Source organism: Leiobunum rupestre, chromosome 9 (genome assembly GCF_980474605.1).
Source record: "Leiobunum rupestre chromosome 9, qqLeiRupe1.1.hap1, whole genome shotgun sequence".
Taxonomy (NCBI): Eukaryota; Metazoa; Arthropoda; class Arachnida; order Opiliones; family Sclerosomatidae; genus Leiobunum; species Leiobunum rupestre.
In genome coordinates, this window is record NC_143392.1 from 37,720,028 (window position 1) to 37,744,509 (window position 24,482).

Below are 24,482 nucleotides of genomic sequence, written 5' to 3' on the forward strand. Positions count from 1 at the left end.
GACACTGATACTCTCGCCGATAAATATGTAATCAATTACGTAATCACTTTAGTACAGTCTAAGCTATGGACTTGAACAACGATTACAGGCAGAGGCAAGTCTTTGGTAATGCTAAATATGTAATAAATTACGTAATCACTTTAGTACAGTCAAAGCTACGGACTTGTACACCGATTACAGGTGGCGACAAGTCTTTGCTAATGCTAAATATGTAATAAATTACGTTTACGTAATCACTTTAGTACAGTCAAAACTACGGACTTGTACACCGATTTCAGGCAGAGACAAGTCTTTGCTAATGCTAAATATGTCATAAGTTACGTAATCACTTTAGTACAGTCAAAACTACGGACTTGTACACCGATTACAGGCAGAGACAAGTCTTAAGTAATGCTAAATATGTAATAAATTACGTAATCACTTTAGTACAGTCAAAACTACGGACTTGCACACCGATTACAGGCAGAGACAAGTCTTTGGTAATGCTAAATATGTAATAAATTACGTTTACGTAATCACTTTAGTACAGTCAAAGGCTCAAAGCTACGGACTTGTACACCGATTACAGGCAGAGACAAGTCTTAAGTAATGCTAAATATGTAATAAATTACGTAATCACTTTAGTACAGTCAAAACTACGGACTTGCACACCGATTACAGGCAGAGACAAGTCTTTGGTAATGCTAAATATGTAATAAATTACGTTTACGTAATCACTTTAGTACAGTCAAAGCTACGGACTTGTACACCGATTACAGGCAGAGACAAGTCTTAAGTAATGCTAAATATGTAATAAATTACGTAATCACTTTAGTACAGTCAAAACTACGGACTTGCACACCGATTACAGGCAGAGATAAGTCTTTGGTAATGCTAAATATGTAATAAATTACGTTTACGTAATCACTTTAGTACAGTCAAAGGCTCAAAGCTACGGACTTGTACACCGATTACAGGCAGAGACAAGTCTTTGGTAATGCTAAATATGTAATAAATTACGTAATCACTTTAGTACAGTCAAAGCTACGGACTTGTACACCGATTACAGGTGGCGACAAGTCTTTGCTAATGCTAAATATGTAATAAATTACGTTTACGTAATCACTTTAGTACAGTCAAAACTACGGACTTGTACACCGATTTCAGGCAGAGACAAGTCTTTGCTAATGCTAAATATGTCATAAGTTACGTAATCACTTTAGTACAGTCAAAACTACGGACTTGTACACCGATTACAGGCAGAGACAAGTCTTAAGTAATGCTAAATATGTAATAAATTACGTAATCACTTTAGTACAGTCAAAACTACGGACTTGCACACCGATTACAGGCAGAGACAAGTCTTTGGTAATGCTAAATATGTAATAAATTACGTTTACGTAATCACTTTAGTACAGTCAAAGGCTCAAAGCTACGGACTTGTACACCGATTACAGGCAGAGACAAGTCTTAAGTAATGCTAAATATGTAATAAATTACGTAATCACTTTAGTACAGTCAAAACTACGGACTTGCACACCGATTACAGGCAGAGACAAGTCTTTGGTAATGCTAAATATGTAATAAATTACGTTTACGTAATCACTTTAGTACAGTCAAAGCTACGGACTTGTACACCGATTACAGGCAGAGACAAGTCTTAAGTAATGCTAAATATGTAATAAATTACGTAATCACTTTAGTACAGTCAAAACTACGGACTTGCACACCGATTACAGGCAGAGATAAGTCTTTGGTAATGCTAAATATGTAATAAATTACGTTTACGTAATCACTTTAGTACAGTCAAAGGCTCAAAGCTACGGACTTGTACACCGATTACAGGCAGAGACAAGTCTTTGGTAATGCTAAATATGTAATAAATTACGTAATCACTTTAGTACAGTCAAAACTACGGACTTGCACACCGATTACAGGCAGAGACAAGTCTTTGGTAATGCTAAATATGTAATAAATTACGTTTACGTAATCACTTTTGTACAGTCAAAGCTACGGACTTGTACACCGATTATGGAAAGTGGTCAGCTCCTCGAATTACACTGTACTAAACCTTGATTGTGCAATTTCTCAGTTTTTATGATAATTTTTGCTAACTGTCATTACTTATTGTTATTATTATTATTATATTATTACGTACTTATCATACTGATGGTAATAATTTATTCCATTAACGCCAAATGGTTTAAATTGGTGGCATCTAGTAAAACCATTAAAATTGAACGTCGCGTCGCGTCGCGTCGAATGGATTCGCTATAAATGTTTGCTTCCCCGTAAAGAATTTGTGAATCGATCTTATAGGACTTGGGGAAAATGTCAATCAATTTGCGCTCGGGGCCAGGGGCCTTCTTAAAAGACTTTCAAATTCCAAGGTATTATTAAAAAGTAGAAAGAGCTAAACATGGCAGCAGGCAGCTGGTCCGTTTTGCCAGTTAGACTAGATGGAATCTCGGAATTCTTAATAAAGAAAATATTTTTTTTTGTGTCTCTCGAACCGAGCGGTTTTGCCATTAAGTTGGAAAAAGAAAAGGTAGTAATTATATATTTGAAAATACTTATCGGTTGGGGGTTTCGGGAATTGGATAAGAAAGAGGTACGCGGAATATCAAATAGGGGCAGCTCAACGAAAAACTAAATAACGATAAATAATGTACAATTAATTTATTAAATAACGAGAAAATGTCTTAAGGTAATAAAAAATAAAACAAGCGATTAATTAATCATTAAAAATATAATATTATCAATTTGATGATTGTTTCAGGATATCGATTATGATCAATGTTTGTACTAGAGTGATCATACCCAAAATGAGGTTAAATGAAATAATTAAGTAAACAAGCATAAATTTTAGATCGCCTTTCATCCAAAATATCTAATAGCTCTAGTACATTCTAGATAATTATACAAGTTCTTGGAAATAAGAGACTTTTTTCAAAGATAAGCAAATTTTAAAGCTTATTGTCATTGGTTCCATAATAAAAACCGCATTGTAACGTAATAATGGTTACATCTATCTGTAAACTTATCAAGATAAGAAATGGTATATCACTATATAACGATCATTGATAATAAATTTCTAATCGTAAAACGCTAAACAAGGTTATTTTTTTTTACTGTTTTGGTATTTATATTGTCAATACACACACTCAAATTTGCTATATTATATTTATGGTATGTACTTGAGCCCAATAATGGTATTTAAAATAGCTTAATATAGAAGTAAACACATTACGTAAAGCATATAAAGCATAATTATTTATATAGCTTATTAATTAACTATTAATAAGGTTATTTTTTTACTTTATAAAAATTAATTATGCAGAGAGTTCTTAGTTAAAGAAGATTCGAATGCGACTGTGGGGTGTGGTGGGGTGGGAAGTCACGTTGATGGAAATATTGTATCCCTTTGTACCGTCAAAGAGAAAAAAAAGTAAGTTTCTATTTTATTATATTTACCAAGGAGAATTATTATCCTCCTTGGTGGAACCACTCTACGGCCTCTCATTGGCTGAAGGTTCAAAACGAACTGGCGACAAGCTCGGCCGTAGGCGGCAGCATTCTAGATACATATGAGATTTCGATGGTCACGAGGAAATAAAAAAGTACTGCCAACTTTTATTAGTGAAGTTGGCGTTGCGTGACGGAGACCGGCCGTTGAACATTTTATAGAAAAACCTATTGAAATACGCCAAAATAATATTATATCGCACAGCCATTTCCTCTTTAAAAATTCTAGAGCATCTACACACGATAAGATAGTTCTTGGAAATAAGAGACTTTTTTCAAAGATAAGCAAATTTTAAAGCTTATTGTCATTGGTTCCATAACAAAAACCGCATTGTAACGTAACAATGGTTACCTCTATCTGTAAACTTATCAAGATAAGAAATGGTATATCACTATATAACGATCATTGATAATAAATTTCTAATCGAAAAACGCTAAACAAGGTTATTTTTTTTTACTGTTTTGGTATTTATATTGTCAATACACACCCTCAAATTTGCTATATTATATTTATGGTATGTACTTGAGCCCAATAATGGTATTTAAAATAGCTTAATATAGAAGTAAACACATTACGTAAAGCATATAAAGCATAATTATTTATATATCTTATTAATTAACTATTAATAAGGTTATTTTTTTACTTTATAAAAATTAATTATGCAGAGAGTTCTTAGTTAAAGAAGATTCGAATGCGACTGTGGGGTGTGGTGGGGTGGGAAGTCGCTGTCCCTCGTATGTCAGACGATACTGCGGCTAGACACTACAAATACGTGAGTTAGAACTTTTAATTAAATTATTTATACAAGTTGCAGAAGGTAGTTCGTTTCAACCCTTTAAAATGTCGAATTAATTACAATTATATAGATAAATTACGATTTAAACGGATTATATATCATATCGGATTAGTCGTAATCATGTAAACAAAAGTTCTAAATTAAATTTAAATAACTTGTCCTTATTAATTATATTCTAGGGTTCGCCAGCGATAAATAAATTATAGCAATAAATTTAAGGAGTTTAGGGATGGGTGGAACAAATTACGGCTCTTCGTTTTTCCAATTGCAATTCGGATGTACCCAAAAATGGACCCAAATGGACCAAATGTACCCTAAAAACGACCAAAGTCACCATTTTCGCCCCTATGTACCCCATTTCGGACCAAATGTACCCCAAACTGGACCTTTTAGCTTTATTGTAATGTTAAACGCCCATAGAGATCCCCCTAAAAAGAATAATAAACTGGCGGTCCAATTTTGGGTACATTAATTATTTCGGAGAGATAAAACTAATTCTGGCAAACTGCTGCGATTTATAGTGAATGGGAAAAAAAAGCCAATTTCTAGCGATTGGGAGCAATAATAAAACCTTATAATTTGTATACACTCTTCTCTTTTTTTCCCAAAACACTTTTACCGATGACCGCCCGCTATTTTACGGTACGCTTAGGGGCCCGAAAGTGTTTGTCGGCGAAAACCAACTCGAATTGTGCCCGACATTAACTATGACGGGTAGGCTGTTTGCATAACATCGTGTCACCGCCATAGGGGCAGATAACCTATTGACCTAAAATGGGTTAACACCTGGGTTTTATGGGTTATAACATCGTAAATCAGCTAACCTTTTGACCTAAAATGGGGTGCCTCCAGCTATTAACTATGACGGGCCGGCTGTTTGCATAACATCGTGTCACCACCATAGGGGCAGATAACCTATTGACCTAAAATGGGTTAGCACCTGGGTTTTATGGGTTATAACATCGTAAATCATCTAACCTTTTGACCTAAAATGGGGGTGCCTCCAGCTATTAACTATGACTGGCCGGCTGTTTGCATAACATCGTGTCACCACCATAGATAACCTATTGACCCAACATCGTAAATCAACCTCGTAAATCATCTATTGACCCTAAAATGGGGTGCCTCCAGCTATTGACCTTTTGACCTGCCGAAAATGTACGCAAAATGGGGCCCCTATAGGGGGTCTGTTTCACACCTATTTAACGGCTGTTTGCATCGTGTCCATAGGGGCAGATAACCTATTGACCTAACATCGTAAATCAGCTAACCTTTTGACCCCGCCGAATATTGCCGCAAAAGGGGGGCCCCTATAGGGGCCCGTTTCCCCCGCCCGCAGGTGCCCCTTATCGGTAGACGCACTCACTTATCTCTTTCGTTTTCACCACGGAAACTTTAACAACGGAAGAAATAGTTCTTTTTATAAAATAACCATGGGCATCTTGTTGAAATGTTGCCTCCTTCAGCTGTGGATCCATTTTCTCTCCCACTAAAGAGCTTATGAACTCATTCTTAGGCTTTGGCTGAACTATTCCAGGGCAACATTTCAACAAGTGGGGCAAGCGTAAAGACATTTTATAAAATCAACTATTAAAGAAATTGTATGTATTTTCCGCAACAATATTAAATCTTTATATCGGGCCAATGGTATTATATTAGAAATTCACCAACAACTCCAAATTTGTGGATCACTAGTGTAGTATATTGAGAAGATCACCAAACACTGTAGACGTTAAAAAACCTTCAGCTTGTTACGTTTTTAATGTAAAAAGGTTTATCATTTAGCTTACGAATATTTTATTACAATTTCTTCCAGATTTTTACCATTATAATTTGAATATACTTGTATTTTGTACCTGGATGAATGCCTGGTTTTGTCCGATGTGATCAAAATAAAAATGAATTGATGAAATAAAATGTAAGAATTAACATTTTCCAAACTTCTGGAATAACTTTTACAATTGCTAATTACGCAATAAAAATATTTTATTTTCAGTTCAAACTTTGAAAATGACCCTAATAATATTTAGTATTTAGGTATCATTTTCCGATAGATCAGTTAGGAGGCCTAATAAGCCGACTACCATAACGGAAATTTTATTTATTTATTTATTTAGAAAGGAACTTTGCCAACATTTCTTACGTTTCGTACCTCATAATATTTTGTAGCGCTATATGATTGGGTAAATTTACACTGACTTCTTTTCAATGACCAATAAAAAGAAATCAAATCTCAAAGAGTATTAAACTTCCGGTTTACAGAGTTGCTAGTCGTTTTTCTGATTTATCGTTGGTGAAGAAAGGATGTAGTAATAAAAAATGCATGAGCAAGGCTACAAGTGTCAAACTTAGGGGTATTATGTTACTTATGGTGAAACGTAATGTTTCGCGAGTTAATGGAAATCAAGGCTAAAGGTGGAAAATTAGCTTTATCGTGAATAAACTTTGTATCCTACACGCAGGACCATCTAATTTTACCTACCGGCCTGTTAACCGCGCAACAGCGTTAAAAAAGTTAAAAATGCTAAAGCGTTATCTCTTGGGAGATTGCACAGGTCCCCTCCACCGGGTAAGCGTGATCTCCTGGGAAATTGCACAGATCCCCTCCACCGGGTAAGCGTGATCTCCTGGGAAATTGCAGAGGTTTCTCCGCCTTTCAACTGAAATTTAAAATCTCCAAGAACACTCTCGCAGTCCCCGGGACAGATGTTTGGCCGTACACTAATATTTTTACTGGATTTTTAGATAAACAGGAGAAACGCGCAATTTTAATCTATCTATCGATAAAATGGCAATTGGACAGAGGTGGATTGGCCACAAGGGAAAGTAGGCCCATGGAGCCCAGTGCACCCTAGTACATATATAGGTGAAAATCCATTTGCGCCGTGACGACATTTTTCTTAAAGGAAGTATAAATACAAAGTGCCGTGTTTTTGGTGGATTAACGAATTTAGCCTTTATGCCACCAATTGCCAATTTTATAATTTTCGCGAGTTAATTTAAAACCCATGCAGTCATCACGGTTTCGATTCTCTTCATACTCCCTTATGGCATGAGATAAACAAATGAGCTGGTGGTGCCACCCAACGGTAAAACTTTAAAAATAAGGAAAACGTCAGACCTGAAACAAGTCACGTGAGGTCTTTTTGAATGGCTTCTGGAAAATGAGACCAAGGCTTCGTTGTCTTTTGTAAATTATAATTCGCATCTTTTTTATTAAAGAATAATAATTAAAAATTATTATTACAATGTAAATACCTTATTTTATGCGGACACCTAATATTTTGTATTAGTTCAGGTATTTGTTTTAAAATTAAGAATTAAAATCCCCAACCATATTCTCGTCAAACAGTATTAATGTTGTAAGTCGGAAAATTTTCCGCTGAAAATTTTCTGCTCGGAAACTTTTCCGGAAAATTTTGGGAATTTTCTGCAAAAAAATAATTTCCGATTGTCACTCGAAAATCTGCCTCAACAACCCCTTGTGGCCCCGTCCAAAATGTTCCTCTGTACTCTCGAGCCACGCTTAAGTTTGTGCGAATAGTCCTTATTTAAGGTATTTGGCAAATACCAAATACGTCGGTTTTTGGGACAATCTGTCGTATCGAATTTCGAAAATCACTAAATAATAGGCCGATAAAAATATTTCGCCTAAGTTCTTCTCTTTCACTAACTACAAGAGGATTTCGGAAAGAGGGTAGAAAGGGGAAGTAAGTCTGTGACGTATGTTCAATAGCAGCGCCATCTATGTACAGATATCAAAACTATAAAAAACGTTAAAAACAAAATTCGTCTGCTGCAGTATTTTTGTGGGGAACATAAGCCGTAGCAAGAATCGCGGCCTTACACGAACGTTTCTTATGACTGAAAAAAAATCGTCGAAGTTGGCCGTAAATTCCGACCAATCAGAAAAATCATCTTTTTCGCGGGTTTACGCGGATTTCCCTTTGGAGTTACTTACTTTATTATTTCAATACGCGCAAAACACCAAATACTCCCGGATTTATGAATTTTCAATTTTAGAAGACGCTACACACAAGAAGTGGCTAGAAAACCGCAGCGCTACGTAAAACTATTTCGGTCACGAATTTACAAACGTCAAGATAATTTTAAAATTTCAATTTTGTTTGCTTCGTCAGAATCGTCATTCGCCACTCGTGACTCGGGTTTGTGTAGTGTATTGAATTGCGGCTTGGTGGGCCCTGAGGATTAAATGCCCAGCTGACCAAATGGGTGCCATTCGACGGCTCCTGGTAGTGTCGATAATCGAACATTTAAAACCTAAATACAAATTAATACACAAATTAACCCAAGGTTATTGCTAGATAATCGATTTATTCCGGGGGCATAGCCAGGAATTGGTTTCGGGAGGGGCACACATTGAAAAAAATAAAACAAAACAAAAAAATTGTATATAGAACAATAGGTTTCGGGGGGGGGCACGTGCCCCCTGTGCCCTTCCCTGGCTACGCCACTGAATTTATCCACCATAGAATCTAAGGTCAAATAGAAGAATTAATAAGCAGTAGATCCATCTTTCTGTAATCGAAAGTGCTTATCTATTCGCTTTAGCTAATTCACGAAAATAATTTATAAACCCGAGATGAAACGATAAGTAGCATAATGCATAGATAACACGCTTCCGTTTTCACTTGAAGCTAGTTATTTAAGGATGGTTTGTCTCACCAATCACAACATAAATAATTTATGAGGCTTAATACTAAAAACGACTCCTAATTGTTTGTAGTCTTTGAAACTGCCAGTTAACAATGCACGGAACTAATTTTCATTGTATTCCAATTTACATAAACATAGCAGCTGTCAGCACTTTAGTAAGCGTCGGCTCAATGATGTAAGTAACGGTCCCACGGAACAATTAGCGGCCGTTCAATAGATTTAAAGAAATCACAATGGGCCACAAAACCAGTTTCAAGGGTGGGCTAAGGACATTAGTTCCGCAACTGCCTGTGATAATGGATAAACGTATTTGAATTTACAAAAGATCAGTATCGATGTAGAGCAAGTAACGAGAAACATATAGCTATCGTGTGCAATGCATTAAAAATAATAAAGCTGGCGTGACAGTACGGGTTATTCTTAATTAATGTGTACATCACAAACGTCAATGAAACCCGATAACTATCAGAGTTGTCACTCCAGCGGCTCAAAAATGTCACCCATCTAATACGATAAAATCATATGGGGTCAATTGTAAACGAAACATGTTTAGAACGTTTCCTATCATGTCCTATAATGTCTCATTAAAACCTTACCGACGAAAAATATATAGATTTCGTGAATTTATTTCGATTCTATTGAAAATTTAAACGTTATAAGACTGAAAAAAATGACCTGGTTGTGCTATTTGAAACTCTGTATTTATTTATATACCACGCCAAATATAATGACGATAAATAACAAATAATATTTATTTATAAAAATATGTCATAGTCTCTTTAAATACGGTTACGTTAAAATAAATTGCCGCATCAGGCAGTGGCGCTTTAATTGACATCCAGGATCTTCGGCTTGAGCTTCAAAAGGGTCCTTAGAAGTAAGACCTTCCTTTCTACAATCCTCTCAGGCCCTCCTCTTTAAGCAAGTTCCCGGATCTCTAGTTTTAAACCTTATAGTTTTTGCGCCTAAAGCCTGTGCAAAGAGTTTAAAAAACTGATTTATGGCCTCACGAATTTTAATCACGTTAATACTTGCATACATTTTTCACACTATTGCGATGTCGCTAGAATCAAATAAGAATAATGATAGTACGAATTTTAGTTTGAAGAATGAATGTTGCTATAGAAAGAACTAAAGCTTTATACTTCGAAGCTTTCACATAACTCATTCACTAAAAATTTCTTCGTTCGACGGTTTTCGAAGCACCTTTACGTGATTTTTTAACGATTGAAGATATTTCAGACCATTTCGGCTAAAGTAGTATGAAACATTTTTTACTATACCATCTATAAAACCGAATGGTGTTCAGGAAAATGTTTGATTTACAACTTCATTTTTTTGACGGATGATATTTTTAACTTTGAAATGTTTGAACGAATAAACTAGATACGTTTTATAGTTTTAAGACTTTCAACTTGTGAAGGCTACTCGATTTTTTTGTAGGAATTCGATTACTTCGCGAAAAAGTCTAGTGAAGGTAAATTCCTTCTTCAAAGGCAGTCCGTGAAGCGAAGATGCCCAACTCTGTTTTTAAATCTTGTTCTTTCGGGAATGAATTAAAACTGATGTGTACCCTATCATTTTCATGTTGACTTTTACGATTATTACTTATTTTCTTTTCACTCTCATTACAATTTGGTACGGAGCAGACAACCATGTTCGAATATTAAAAAAGGTTATATAAATTTCCAAGCTATATTAGGCTTCACTTTTTTCATTTCTATCAAAATATCTATTACATTTTATACTAAAACCATTTATATTATTGAAAATAATGGATTATTAACTTTCTTTTTCTTTATCCTTCGAATTCAATTCTTTAAATAACTTAAGAAAACTTTAATTACATCCCAAGCTAGTCCCACTCTTTGCTAGTCCTAAGGCTGCCATTCGCACCGCCATATTCCGATGACTGACGTCATTTCTGACGTAAAACTACTATAAAAGCTACGGCATTTTAAAAAAACACCGATGACTGAATAAAAGCGTTCAACAACTTACGATGTCATTAGCTGAAAACTATTCGTGAGTTCTGAACCGTTAAGAGAACGGCCTAGGACTGAGCCATAGAAATCTCATAGGTAACTAGAATGCTGCCGTGTAACTGGCAAATGGGCCAAACGCCGTGGCAGACGATAGCCAGATCTCAGCCAATCAGAGCTCAAAGAGTGGTTCTGCCAAGAATTTAATGTCACCAGAGAGAATGACGTCACCTATCTCCCGCTATAGTAGCGGATCCAAGGAGGATTATTATCCTCCTTGGCGAAACCACTCTACGGCCTCTCATTTGCTGAAGGTTCAAGGCGAACTGGCGTCAAGCTCGGCCGTAGGCGGCAGCATTCTAGTTACCTATGAGATTTCTATGGACTGAGCTGTGACGTCACGCAAAAGTTCTGGATAGTTCAGAACTTTTGTACGAATAGTTGTGATTCAAATTAGGATCGTACGATTTGACGTACGCAGCCCGATGTGCAGACGAATTTTAGAGATTTCAACCTTGAGTTCCGGCCAGTACTTGCTTTTGAGCAGGTACCATTAAGAACGGTTCCGAACGGTTCAACAAGAGGTTGTCTGCGAATAGTTTTTCATTTGGGTAGATCTAGAATTTTTTTTGCCGAATAGTGCGCATGGGGACTGGTTGAACGGTTCAGAACTCACGAATAGTTTTCAGCTATTATGACGAAAAAGCTCATCGGCGGAAAATATCAAATCCATCGGGTTCTTTTCCGTTGACTGCTGCTGAACGTAGCTAGTCATCGGTGTTTTTTAAAATGCCGTAGCTTTTATAGTAGTTTTACGTCAGAAATGACGTCAGTCATCGGAAAAACCGACTCTTCCAGCCGATGACTTCGGTGAGTAACCGATGACTATCGTGACGTCAAAACCGGAAACGCGACAAAGCGAACAGTAGGAAACTGATGTCACCGATTAGTAATCGGTGAGTCCGATGAGCTCTGCTGAACGTACCCCTTGTTATTGTGACTCGAGTCCAGCTAGGAGAGATCCTAGCGGTAAGATTTGGCAAGCTAAAATGCCAGAAATAAATAGAAAAAATCTAGCGTGCACGGGCCTTTATAATAACGTAGGCAACGCATAGATATAAGAAATGTATATCAAGGTCTAGATAAATTTCGGGGCGTCTAAGCCTAACATAAAATACGGAATTGACACCTAGCAGACACCGAGGAAGGCACGTGACCAAGAGCGCGAGCTCTCTTAGCATTTTAGTACTAAGTGCTTGACCTTTCCGCAGGCCGTAGTCTTTAGACACCATCTGTTGGTGACTTTTAGCAAAGACTATATATACGCTTCGCTCACTAGACAGGCGTGTTCCTAGGAAAAACCTGTTAACACCTCTGTAGCACTGTAAAAGCTGGGTTAATATTTGGACCCGCGGCTAGAGGCGCCACTAGTAACACAGCTCAAGCTAGGGAAAATTTTGACCTGTGTCGAGATGGAGCCACAATTGGTATGCAAGTTGAGACATAGAACACGCCTGTCTAGTAAGCGAAGCGTATATATAGTCTTTGACTTTTAGTAAGCAGGTGACAATGGCTCTCGAGACGATAGCACGAGCTTTCTTACCGATAGATAGCGCCTTATAAGGATAGCATTAAGAAATTACGCGTTTCTGCTAGCTGTAACCTCCGTATTCACTCCCTTTGAAATATTTTATCTAGACCTTTATATAGATTCTTTTACGGAGAATATTCGTGGAGGAATCCATAGCTTGACTACATGGTGAGGGGAACCGTTAGGGGGGAAAATTCAATAGTGGAGGCAGAGGTAGTACGGCGGTGGCGGCCGCCACATGGGAGATTGTAAAGGGGGGTCGATACGCTCGTAAAAGAGTGTATACGTTTCCTATATCTATGGTCTATGTAGCGAAGCGTAGTCTTTGTTATTAATCCAAGGTTCTACGAATTTTATTACCGCGGTTTTCGATTTTAATTTTTGAAAATGGGTAAAAAGATATTTTCTAATCCTTCATAAATTTATAACTCAAAAATTGATTAAATGGTTTTTCAGGGGAAGATGTAAAAATTTTTGACATGCCAGATATTCAGATAACTCCGGACGCTGTAATAGGAAATGTAAACATATATGATGGCTTACCTATCGTTATAGATAATGGTAACAACATTTTAATTTTACTGTTTTAATGATATTTAATATATTTTGATATATTTATGTTGAGGTTCTTGGGAATGTCGAGCTGACTTTGCCACTAATGGAGGATCAAGTCCCCGTTTAGTGTTCAGAAACATGATTGTTAGGAATCGTGGAAAGAAAGTATTAAGATCGTTTGAACTTAGCTTATAAGATGATTATACAAAGATATTTTGTAGGATTTTGAAATGCAAGTTGGAAATGATATCAAAAATATTGAATTATTTCGGTGGCTCATAAAAAATCAATTTGATCGCAATGTTATCACCAATTTTGAGAATCAAGAAACTATTTTTGATTATATTTTTACACACTTGGGGATAACCAATTGTAGTGTTGATCATCCCATTGTAATGACTGAAGCACTTTCAAATCCAAACTACAGTAGACAATGTAAAGTTTGCTTTGTAGTGCTACAAAATTGAGGCTTTTATTATCCAGTATTATTCCACAGTAATGTCCGAGCTTCTGTTTGAAGCATATCAAGTTCCTAGTATTGCGTTTGGAGTAGACAGTCTATTTAGTTATTACAAAAGTAATGAGGCTAAAAATGGTAAGATACCTTTGTCCTATGATTAAGATCAAGGTAATTGTAAACTAATTGAAGATTGAACTTTCAGTTGATTCTGGGTTGGTGATAAGTTGTGGTTTCAATAACACCCATGTCATTCCAATTTTGCACAATCGACTTGATTTGCCTAAAAGTCAGCGGATAAATGTTGGAAGTTGTCACATGGTGTCTTATTTACATCGATTATTACAACTAAAATACCCTACACACTTTGCATCCTTAACTTTAAGCCGAGCTGAGGTCAGACCATTAAGAATTTTACTCTACCTTTCGTTATTTAATCATGTTGATCAACAGGAATTGTTAAAAAGGCACATGATGTATGCTGACAACTATCAAGATGACTTGAATAATCTAAAAAATCCAGAATATTATGCAAAAAGGGTTCATAAAATTCAGTTACCATACACTCCAGTAAATATTTTCATATACTTCATTTTCACAATATTTTATTAGTATGAAATGGTTCATGTAGCTTCCAGGATCAGTTCCCAACAAACCGATTGGTAAAATAGAACGGTGTCAAGCAATGATAGAACGACTCAGAGATATTCACCTAAAAAAGAGGGCATTAAATGTAAGAATTGCGGAGCATTTAATATTCTAGTCTTCAAATGTCTGATAAAATTATTAAATTTTAGTTAATGGCGAAAGAGGAGAAATTACAGCAGCTAAATATGATTCAGGAATTGTACGAGGAGAGAGATTTAGATCTATTTCAAGTAAAATATTTGGGTTTCTTGACTTCCGAATGAAATTAAGCTACATATTTAATACTCTAGCGAGCTCTCAGAGAATTTGGCTTCTCTAGCCTACAGGAATTGCAAAATGGGATGGAAAAACTAAATAAGCATATAGCTAAAGTTAAAAATTCATCTATAACCATTAATTACAATACAGTTGAGTTTTTTTGTTACTTGATAACCAGTGATTATTCAATTTTATTTAACCATGTTCCATTTTCTTTTCTTAATTAAGCTGGATGGAGTTGAATTAGATAATTTTCCTGACATTGAAATGTGGATTTTAGCTGTTAGAAAAAAATGGCAGGTATATAATAAATTTATAATTCATTTTGGTTGATTTAATGGGAAATTTATTTTAAACAATCTTTATTTTTTGTAGAAATTTCGTGACCTTTCTTTGGAGGAGCTAAATCAACCCAAAAAAATGTTTAAAAGTATGTTTTATCGCCGAAATAATGTTGTTATTCTTACATTTAAGTTTTATTTTTATAGTTGAAGATTTTAATTCTGGGATTGAAAACGTAAGAATTTAAAGATAATTTGTGATAATTTTAATTTCATTTTAAAATTTATAGGAAATGGAAGTAGATATTTTGAGTATGTCTTGGGATGAATTTGAAGGCCCAGAAAAATTACAAGAATTAGAGGATATTTTGAACGAATATGAGGGCGAATTTAACAAGTTAGCCTATTTATTTGGATAAAATTTAGCCTTTTTCTTATGAGAATTTAAAACTGACCACATTTTAGGGAGCATGCGATTGGTTGCGAAAGTTCTTTGGCTTTCAATTTGGCTGAATATTATCAACTTCATTTGGGAGTTGAACGAACGAGGTATGTCATTGTAATAATTTCATCGTGAAGATAGACCATTTGCTAGTATATCATAAGCTAACACAATTATATTCTAAATAATACAAGATGCTTAAGCAACAATGTTTTAATTTTTGTACAAGAGTCCCAGAAATTATATTTCAACCTTCCATGATTGGAATTGATCAAGCTGGTCTCGCGGAAGTGATGGATAATATTTTAAAAACCTATTCTAATGAAGAAAGAAATCTTCTTGTGAATGTACAATTTACTAATTTTAGAAATTCAGAGTTGAAATGAAGTAATTAATGGTTTTTACACGCTATTTTCTCAGAATGTATTTCTGACGGGGGGATGTTCATCTTTGCCCGGTTTTATTACAAGATTGAGTGCAGAGTTGCAAGAAATGTTGCCTTTTAAATCGGTTTTTCAGGTCTCTAAAGCTGGTAAGATTTATTGTTTGTGTCATTTCGTAACAAACCCTTTTAAAATTGTTTGAATTTTAGACAACAGCGTCTTAGATCCTTGGAATGGTGCTTGTATTTGGTCCTTAAAAGAATCTAATAAGTCCTTCTTTGTGACTAAGTCTGACTATGAAGAGAAAGGGGGCGATTATCTTAAAGAAAACTCAATTTCAAATATTTATATTCGGCCCCAGCAGTTAGTAAAACCAACGTAACTGTATTCAGTATTTTTTTATGCTTTTAAATAAATTTTAACTTTAAAAGTACACTCCTTCCTCTTTCCCAAGCAAAAATTTAAAACGCGGTTGTTCTGTTGAACATTTCTTGATACCATAGGTAGATGGCGACATAATTTTCGTAGCGTTATAGGGGACGTTCAGCAGCGCCAAGGACAGTAGATACATAAGTATATGTATTTGTACCCCGCTGCTCCGCCTTAAGCACTACAGCGGCCACCTTAAACAACCAGCCCTGGACAAAAGTGCGCTTTGCGAAACAACGTTCGGCCAGTGAGACAGCCATTTTGACCGCCTCACATATAGCAAACAAACGCCCTCATCACGGCCCAACAAAAGGCGACACCATGGGCTGCCCGAGACCCACCCTCGCACAGCTGAGGACTAGAGTGGCTTCCTCTTCCACTGCAAACTACCCTCCTTAGTAGGTCACAGAATGACGAGTGTGGAACACCCATGAGGTTCCAGTGACCCAGCGCCCCGATCACATGACCTTGAGAGCCGGGTATGGAGCCCCCCACAGGCTCCAGTGACCCCATCACACCACTAGATAGGGACGAGAAAGCAGATAAAAAAATTTCTATTTTAAACGTCTTCATAAAACATATTCACGGGGAGTTAGATGTAAACAAACCGCGGCCATTGTTAAGACGTGGTTCACCATGGACAGTATTATTGTAGTTAGTTTTTATCATTTTGATGTTAAATTAAAAATAAAACTACGAGCGTAAATAAAAAATGCCCATTTGTTTGGAACACTTAAGCCTCGTCAAGAACCGCTAAAATTAGGTGACCGCCATTTTTTTTGTTTACAACTAACTCTCCTTGCGTTTAGGTCGTTTTAGGTGATATATTTCAACCACGGCCAACTTTGATTTCTCGCGCTACAGCGGCCATCTCATTCGTTGACGTTCCTGTGTTAACCTATGAGCAAAAGATGTGTATGACGTCAGCGCCCCTAGCGGATTATTATTTTTAGTATAGTTTTTACATTGGGGACAATATAACCACCGAGCGTGGCGCTGAACTCCTACACATTATAGTAAGGTTTATAGGGGGAAAATCCTTGCTCGCGGAATTTCGACGAATGTGTTGGCCGTAGTAGCGCTAACAGCGCGTGATCAAAGTTGGCCGTGTTTCAACAGAGGCCGCCAATACACTTTCTCGTCCCTGTATCTACTGTCCTTAGCAGCGCGTTCAACAGACATGGCGTCACGATTGCAAACGGATATCAACGGTTAATTAACAATTAATGGCGACATAATTTCCGTAGCGTTATATTCTGGGTACGGGCAGCAGCGCTCATCGGACTCACCGATTATAGGAATCGTTGACATCGGTTTCCTACTGAACGCTTTTTCGCGTTTCCGGTTTTGACGTCACGATGGTTATCGGCTAGAAGAGTCGGTTTTTCCGATGACTGACGTCATTACTGATGTAAAACTACTATAAACTCAACGCCATTTAAAAAAAACACCGATGACTGAATAAAAGCATTCAGCAACTTACGACTTCATTATGACGAAAAAGCTCATCGGTGGAAAATAAAAATCCTCTGGGTGCGTTCAGTAATGGTAAACGGACCCAATGTTGGGTAAACTTCCGGTTACGACGCCACGTTGCTCAACGAAGTCATGGGATGTAAATTTTTTCATTGCTCAACGGTATAGTAACGTCACGCAAACTAAGAATGGCGCGAATATTAATACAAAATTGGCAATGGTCCTAGAAAAGTGTTCAGTAAGTTTCTACGTCACGTTGAGAGTTCAGCATCAGTTTAGTCTTCATATTTAAGGAAGAACAACGGAAGTCCATCATCTCGGAGCTCGCGATTGAATCTGATATGTATGACTTGGGCCTAAGGTGGTGCCTTGGGTATTAACCTAGCTGATTTGTTTGTTATTGCGTGAGAGATTGCCAATTTTCATTTCGAAGTAATAATCAGCTAGGCTAATTACCCAAGGCACCACCTTAGGCTTAAGTCATCAAGCGACTTTTAAAGCCATTAATTCAGGTGGCCGGGTTACAATGCGTAGGAGGGTGGTGGCAAGCCCTTCATGCCAAGCGAGCCAACAGCTCCCTACACTCACTATTACCTTTAACCTTAACAAGTTTTTATGGAAGGGGAAACCGAAGAGCCTTAAACCAGCGGGGAGAGAACTTGCAAACTCAACGCAGAAGGAGTTGTTCCGAGTTTCCACCCAGCGCCACAAACTGGTTATTGAACCCCGCTCCTCTTGCTGCGAGGCGAAAGTGCTAACCACTCCGCCACCCCACCTAGTAGTGTACTTGACATCCCAGGAGTACCCAATAGATGTGGCAAAGCGATCTGCTTTACTCTGGACCATTTAAATCTTGCAATACGGACTAGCAATACTCTAAGCTCTGCTTGAAACGGAGGTATTTGAACTCCGCCACATGATAAAGGAAAAGCCCAGCTACCTGGTACCCATAAGTCCCCCGGACGAAGAAGGCCGAGAGTCTTGGACGTCCAAACCAGCGGACCAACCATCGAGACTAGAAAGGAGGTGGGTTTCCGCGCTGTTGCCACAGTGGAAACCCCGTTGAGGCGGAGCTAGTGCGTTGTGATACTCCAGGTGGACAGTGACTGTGAAAGCTAACACGTGTTTAGCGACCTTTAAAGGGAGTATAACCTTAGCATTGATGGTCTAGCTTCCGCCAATAATAACGAGCGTTACTAGTTAGTATTGGCGGAAGCTAGACCTTCCCTGCTGAGGTTATACTCCCAATGCGTACGCACGCTTGAAGGTTTCTGTTAGGAGCACAGCCTTATCAACTGCGGAAGAGTAAACCTGAATTTTCTTACAGAGATCCAGAATTTTAAAATGCTTCACTTTAGAAAAAGGAACGTTTGGTAGCGGCAGCGTCAAAATAACGTGTACGACCAGCTCGAAGCGCGAATTTTACCAGAGCCCACTGGCGACAATATACGGCGGAAGCACCTGGAGATTAATATAGTTTAATAAGGTGATGACGACCTTTTAATTGGTCTGTAGCAGACGTTAGATCATAGGCGCCACCTCGGAGAAACTAGCGCCGTTACGCCACCTAGACTCTTTTCGGTTGCGACTAGGGCTTGAAAAATGCCTAAGTATCATTTGTTTGATCTGTATACTATCAGGAGGTACGGAAGAGGAGGAGCTACCCAAAATTCTAGTTTTTCAAATTATTCTGTGACCCTTTAAAAGTACTATTGAAATTCTCAAAAGAAATGGTTTTAAAATTAAATAGCTTTTATTAAATAGTCTTTATACATTTTTATGTTATATAGTACATTTATACACGCATTACATAAAAGCAGAATGTATTCATTTCAACCATGAATATCGAACTATATCATTACCGTTTCTACCATCTGGGGCTAAGATGGACGGTGCCTTTTTGCGTTTTACGTAATCACTTGAGCCAATCGGGAGACAAGCGTTTGTCGTTGACTCGATCCACCCATGGGCCAAATAACCAAACGTTTTCGCCACTTTCCGGGATTGCGGACAAAATCACTTGATAATCGGCGTCGCAAATAACGGAATTTAGTATTAATACTCTTACCTATTTTCGTTCAATCATAAAGATGTGTATAAAAAATTTAGAAACTAAATTTCGCGCGAAGCCTTGGCACTGAAAGCTAGTCAAGTTTCAAGTTGCCCTTCAATACAAATTTTGAGCGGCGGCGCGTGACCAACTTCATAATAACTAAGCCCCTCCCATCATAGCGACTGAGGCTAGACTGCCTAATGCAGTTCGATATTCATGGTTGAAATGAATACATTCATGATAAAAGCCCATCCCCCGTTAATTTGGTAAAATAGTCTTAATCAGTTCTTCTTTTCCAGAGATGATTTCAGAGAGAAGAATGAAGATAATATTTGGCTAGCCGAGGCAGATCGAGTAGTACGCGACAATATTTCCGTTTCCGATTTGACGCGTTTTGCGGGTGGTTTGCGTTTGGCGGATGGCACGGTGGGTAAAGGCTCGCATATGCTGACCGAGGCCCTTCTGGGCAGGCGAGATCGGGCGTACAGCGATGGACGTATCCGATTAGTATACGGACAAACCTCAACAACAGGGTCGTTAGTCCATAGTTTCTGAAAAATATTGTGTCCATTTTATTCAAAGAACTAAATTAATAAAATCAGGAAGTTATATATGGATACACTTGGAAGACTATATAGGTGTCCCTGATGATTCTCATAGAAACGGGCGTGGTTTACTCAGGGGCGGCGTTAGGGGTAGGTGAGACAGGCTATAGCCTACATTAGTTTTCACTTAGGGCCCACAAAGCGACTCAAGTCAATTTATACATAAAATGTTTTAATATTTAACGTTTTAGTCAATATATAGGGGGGCCTACAATTGAGGAACAGGGGAAAGAAATTAAGAAAAATCTCGTGATGCAGCCCCTGGGTTTACAGACGAGATTTTTGCTGGCGATGTGGTACTCTAAACTCAGCTCCTAGTCTACATTAAGCCTTGGCTGAAATAGAAGTTTGGCGTTCTTTTATAACCATATAAGTACGTGATTTTACACGAAACTAGAGCAGTTTCGTGAATAACACGGATAATTCTTCAAGATCGTCAGTATGAGAATCAATCGGGGTTTCTTTAATTAATTTTCTGGCAAGTCTATTTTCCGAATGAGTGTCCTTCAGTTGCTTAGCGACGGCAGCCAGCCAATGAATTTGTAGAAACACGCTACGTCTTACATTCGCGGCAGTGTAGCAATGTAACCATCGATATTCCTAATGTATACGTATATAAAACGTATTAACGTACATCTTGTTCATCCCTTGTCCACTTAAGGATAGCTTCGTCGTCGTCATAGCAGCCGGAACAACTGATAACGGTCAACTCCTCGTCACATCTGTTAAATGCGTTTGATCAGAACTTTACGATAGAAGTATCCATATGGGACATGAAAATTAAATACTCAAGGCACTTTTCAATTGGATACAGTTTACTGCGGTTCTAACGATGCATAATTTAATAATAACACTGCGTAGGGATATTTACTTACATAAAAACGAAGGGCAGATCACTCCTTTTCGGATTAATACCTAATCGGATGTAATCCGATTAAATGTATTAAAACTTTAATCGCGATTACATTTTTAATCCGACTTAATCTTTTAATATGGAATTAATCTTTTTAATCTTGATTTAATCACAAGTTAATATTTTTAATTTCGATCTAATCTTTCTATCGCGTAGTCGTGATTAGATCAATTTAATCACGATCTAATTTTTTGAATAATGTTTTTTATTCGGTTTAATCGTGATTTAATCGGCTTAATCACTAACTTAATCATAGAAGTGAGCTACGCCTCACATAAAAACCATATTCATCCATTGTAATTATTTTAGAAAGTTATTTTTTCCTAAATTTAGTCCCCCCCCCCCACTAATTTATACTTCCGAAACGTATTTTGAGTAGGAGGTCACTCAAAACGGCACAATTTATTTTATCCCCATCCCAATTCGTGTTGGCTAAAACGGCACATTTTTTATGAAGTATATTTTTTTTATTCCAAAGCGAAACTTCTTAAATTTATAGTCATCGAATACCAGACATCAACCGCCCTTATTATTCGCTATTAATTTGAAATCCATTTAAACCCTTCTACCGCATACCAAGAAATGCGAAATGTATATTTAGATTAAAATTATAATCGTGTCCTAAAGTACAGCCCAAAAAATGCGTGACGTTTTTAACTCACTCAAAAAAATTAAAAGGAAAATTCTTTAGCAAAAATTGTGCCGTTTTGGGCTACTAATATGCCGTTTCGGGCATCCTCGTTTGAGTATGTACTTGTTTCAAGAAAATAACATAATCATAATAAGGGCCTCAAGTTCAAACTTACGTAGTTTTCAAAATACACTTGATGGCCTTGTCAGATATTTTGATTTTCTCCACCAGTGCCAAATCGAGCGAATAAGGCTGTTCAGTACTTGTACTAGACAGTACGCTGGCCGTATCACTGGCAGCTCCTCTGATACCATTCGAGGTGGCTCCCCATTCGTTCAGACGCAGAAAATCGAATTGGCCTTCCGTTTTGGTCAGCTTGGAGTGGACAGGGTAGTCGGTTGTACTTGTACTGTCTTCGTTGCTGCCGCCGTTCGTAGTGGTACTCGCCTTTGAGCCGTCGCAACTGGTCCACGATCTGTCCGTAGAACAATTTAGATAAATCACTGTTAATTACGCCTTTTATTTAAGTTTTTACCGTAACCTGTTATGTCTAAGTGTTCCATTTTCTTTGGGTTCCAGCTCTCCAATATTTATGATGACGTTAGCCTCGTTACTTTTCGATTCCGAGTTGTAGTCTGTCTCGTTGGTAGCAATGGAGCGCTCTTTATCCAACAACCTTAGCGAATTCAATAGCAAATTGGTCGATTCCTTCAACTCAGTTGACGAGATTCTGGGTATGGTCGCGAGGGGTTTACCAAATTCGTCGTCGGTGTAGGCTACGAAGAGGTCATCGTATTCGTAGCTATCCCAAGTGGTGAGGGAGCAAAGCGTCTCGGCGCTAGCGAAGTGAGCACCACCGAGCGTGTTGATGGATTTGCATCTGACCAAGGATGGTTTTCTGGCACTCAGCTCGCGTATGTCGGGCATAGAAAGTCGCCGTTCGCGATACTTTCGCTTCAGCCTTCGCCGTGTTTCTTGTACTTCGGCCACTAATTTGGAGTATCGGCTGGTTTGAACCGAAGAAGAATGACTGTTCGGTTTGCTAGAGATACTTTCGATGGTGCTACCCAATGTGGTTAATTTGTAAAGACGACGGTTAAAACCCGTGTTGTGAAGCCTACGTCCTATCAGTAGCGCGTCAAGGTCACCGAACAAAGCGTTGGGCGTTGGATCGCTGTCAGACGTGTCGGATAGGTTTCGACTGTTAGTTTTTAAACGTTTCTCACCCGAAGTTAATTCTGTTGGTAAAAGTTCGCCGGAAGGTATATGGAATACCGTATCGGTAGCCATTGGTATCGCTTCGATATTGTCCGAACTTAAAATACCGCTATCGACGACCGTTGAGTTAGTGGACGCGTCACTGTTAGTTCTAGCGGAGTTATTTCTTACGACCGAGGCGTCTAGCTCGTTCGTGGCGTTGCCGTCAACCGCGTGATCGTCTTCTGGCTGGGGCTCCGGCGTGTTGGCGTCATTTTGTTCAATTAGAGTAGAGCAACAAATTTCGTAGTCGGCTTTGTCGCTGACTGTGCCGGCGCAGCTTTCTCTTCTACTTAGCGTCAATGTGGTTGTGGTTGAAGAATAGCATCCGCTGTCATTTCGTTCTCTGAAGAAAGGATTTACAATCACGTCGGCTATCTTTTCAACCCGATTCTGTAACTCAAAATTAAAACTGTTAGAAACAATTTCGGAAATGAGCTTGTGGTTTTCAATCAGACTTACAGGGCTATCGTGATCGGGAGTTTCTTCGATCGATTTAATAGAACCGGGCGTGTAAACCGCGCTGCAACTCCTGGATAGTAAGGGCGTCACGTCATAAAAAAGAATGGACCCTTCATCAGTTCCGACAATGACGCATCCGTTGACTTGGAGAAGGGAAGAAACAGCGAATGTCCCATCACGGATGTCAGTGTCCTTTCGAAGAAACATCATCCAAATTAAGTTATAAAGTGAAGGCCATCTTAAAACTTAGACACGAACCATTTGACTATTCTTGGTAATTTGATTCTTGGCGACGTCAAAAAGAAGACGACAGGACAAGTCTTGGTGGTCCCATAGTTGAACGATCGATGACCCTCTTAAGGTAATCCAGACGCCGCTGGAACCTAGGACAACCAGGGAGACGTAATCCATGCCGTTCGTCGATGTTTGGAAGTTATCTTCGATATCGAAGGTCCTGCCACAAAATGAATTATTAGACTATAAGTTTCTGTCAACCGATATATGGGTTGACTACATACTTCAAACTCAAAACTACGATTCTGTTTCCGGAGGCGCACCAGAGTTTCCCGTTGATGAGGCACAAGGAAGTGACGGGAGAAGAACCAACGGAAACGTAAAATGTTTCAGGCTTGGACACGCTGTCCTTGTCTTTCTGTTGACGATCGAAAAAAGCACAAACGTTTTAATCCGTGGGTGAACGGGTACGTCTATAGATACGAACCTGAATGACCGCTACCGTTCCATCGGCCAGACCGGCGTAAACTTGGTACCTTCCCTTCTCCAATTCGGACGCCATGCTCAGAACGGAATCGTTTAAGGGTACTTCCCAAACTCTCTTCCTCGATTTGGTGCTGTAGGCGTACAATTGGCTGCTTATGCTACCGAAGAGAACCACCGAGTCGCAAAGGGCGTGAACCGATCTTATTCTACTATCGAACTGAAACAATCACTCGCATTAACACCGGAATATTTATAAATTATACCAGAAATTTATAATATATCTATTAATCATAGTATTCATCTACCTATCTTTCTAATGTAGAAACATGTATATACCTACGTAAGTTCAAAACAAGTTTGC

The 24,482-nt window shown here is 38.1% G+C and overlaps 2 protein-coding genes and 1 long non-coding RNA gene across 9 annotated transcripts in view; 1 reads left to right on the plus strand and 2 right to left on the minus strand.

Annotated features, from left to right (window-relative positions):
• The first annotated feature begins 12,786 nt into the window (after nucleotides 1-12,786).
• On the plus strand, nucleotides 12,787-15,989 carry LOC149927375 (actin-related protein 5-like). Of its 2 annotated transcripts, XM_090159107.1 has the most exons (18): nucleotides 12,787-12,942; nucleotides 13,008-13,112; nucleotides 13,177-13,271; nucleotides 13,328-13,541; nucleotides 13,603-13,701; nucleotides 13,769-13,959; nucleotides 14,017-14,133; nucleotides 14,195-14,296; nucleotides 14,361-14,441; nucleotides 14,502-14,618; nucleotides 14,698-14,769; nucleotides 14,845-14,899; nucleotides 14,958-14,986; nucleotides 15,041-15,147; nucleotides 15,216-15,299; nucleotides 15,422-15,539; nucleotides 15,613-15,724; nucleotides 15,785-15,989. In XM_090159107.1, the coding sequence occupies exons 1-18, from the start codon at nucleotides 12,939-12,941 to the stop codon at nucleotides 15,955-15,957; spliced, it is 1,875 nt and encodes a 624-aa protein (XP_090015233.1). In that variant the 5' UTR covers nucleotides 12,787-12,938; the 3' UTR covers nucleotides 15,958-15,989. The 2 variants fall into 2 exon arrangements, with proteins under 2 accessions (XP_090015233.1, XP_090015234.1); XM_090159108.1 differs by lacking the exon at nucleotides 12,787-12,942 and having other exon boundaries at nucleotides 13,007-13,072.
• On the minus strand, nucleotides 13,122-14,402 carry LOC149927376 (uncharacterized). The gene is made up of 3 exons (XR_016473988.1): nucleotides 13,987-14,402; nucleotides 13,711-13,846; nucleotides 13,122-13,638 (listed from the first exon to the last, which is right to left on the minus strand). It is a non-coding gene; the product is annotated as an uncharacterized LOC149927376 (long non-coding RNA).
• Nucleotides 15,990-19,214: 3,225 nt separating the features above from the next.
• Nucleotides 19,215-24,482, minus strand: part of LOC149927377 (uncharacterized) — a 37,232-nt gene continuing 31,964 nt past the window's right edge. For 5 of the 6 annotated variants that reach the window (XM_090158615.1, XM_090158616.1, XM_090158619.1 and 2 more), the window contains 8 exons: nucleotides 24,123-24,338; nucleotides 23,920-24,053; nucleotides 23,660-23,855; nucleotides 23,402-23,593; nucleotides 22,218-23,332; nucleotides 21,858-22,157; nucleotides 20,773-20,860; nucleotides 19,215-20,084 (listed from right to left, as the gene is read on the minus strand). In XM_090158615.1, the coding sequence (XP_090014741.1) occupies nucleotides 19,815-20,084; nucleotides 20,773-20,860; nucleotides 21,858-22,157; nucleotides 22,218-23,332; nucleotides 23,402-23,593; nucleotides 23,660-23,855; nucleotides 23,920-24,053; nucleotides 24,123-24,338 (2,511 nt within the window). In that variant the 3' untranslated portion in view covers nucleotides 19,215-19,814. The remainder of the gene's footprint in view (nucleotides 20,085-20,772; nucleotides 20,861-21,857; nucleotides 22,158-22,217; nucleotides 23,333-23,401; nucleotides 23,594-23,659; nucleotides 23,856-23,919; nucleotides 24,054-24,122; nucleotides 24,339-24,482) is intronic. The other variant, XM_090158618.1, reaches the window with a different exon arrangement.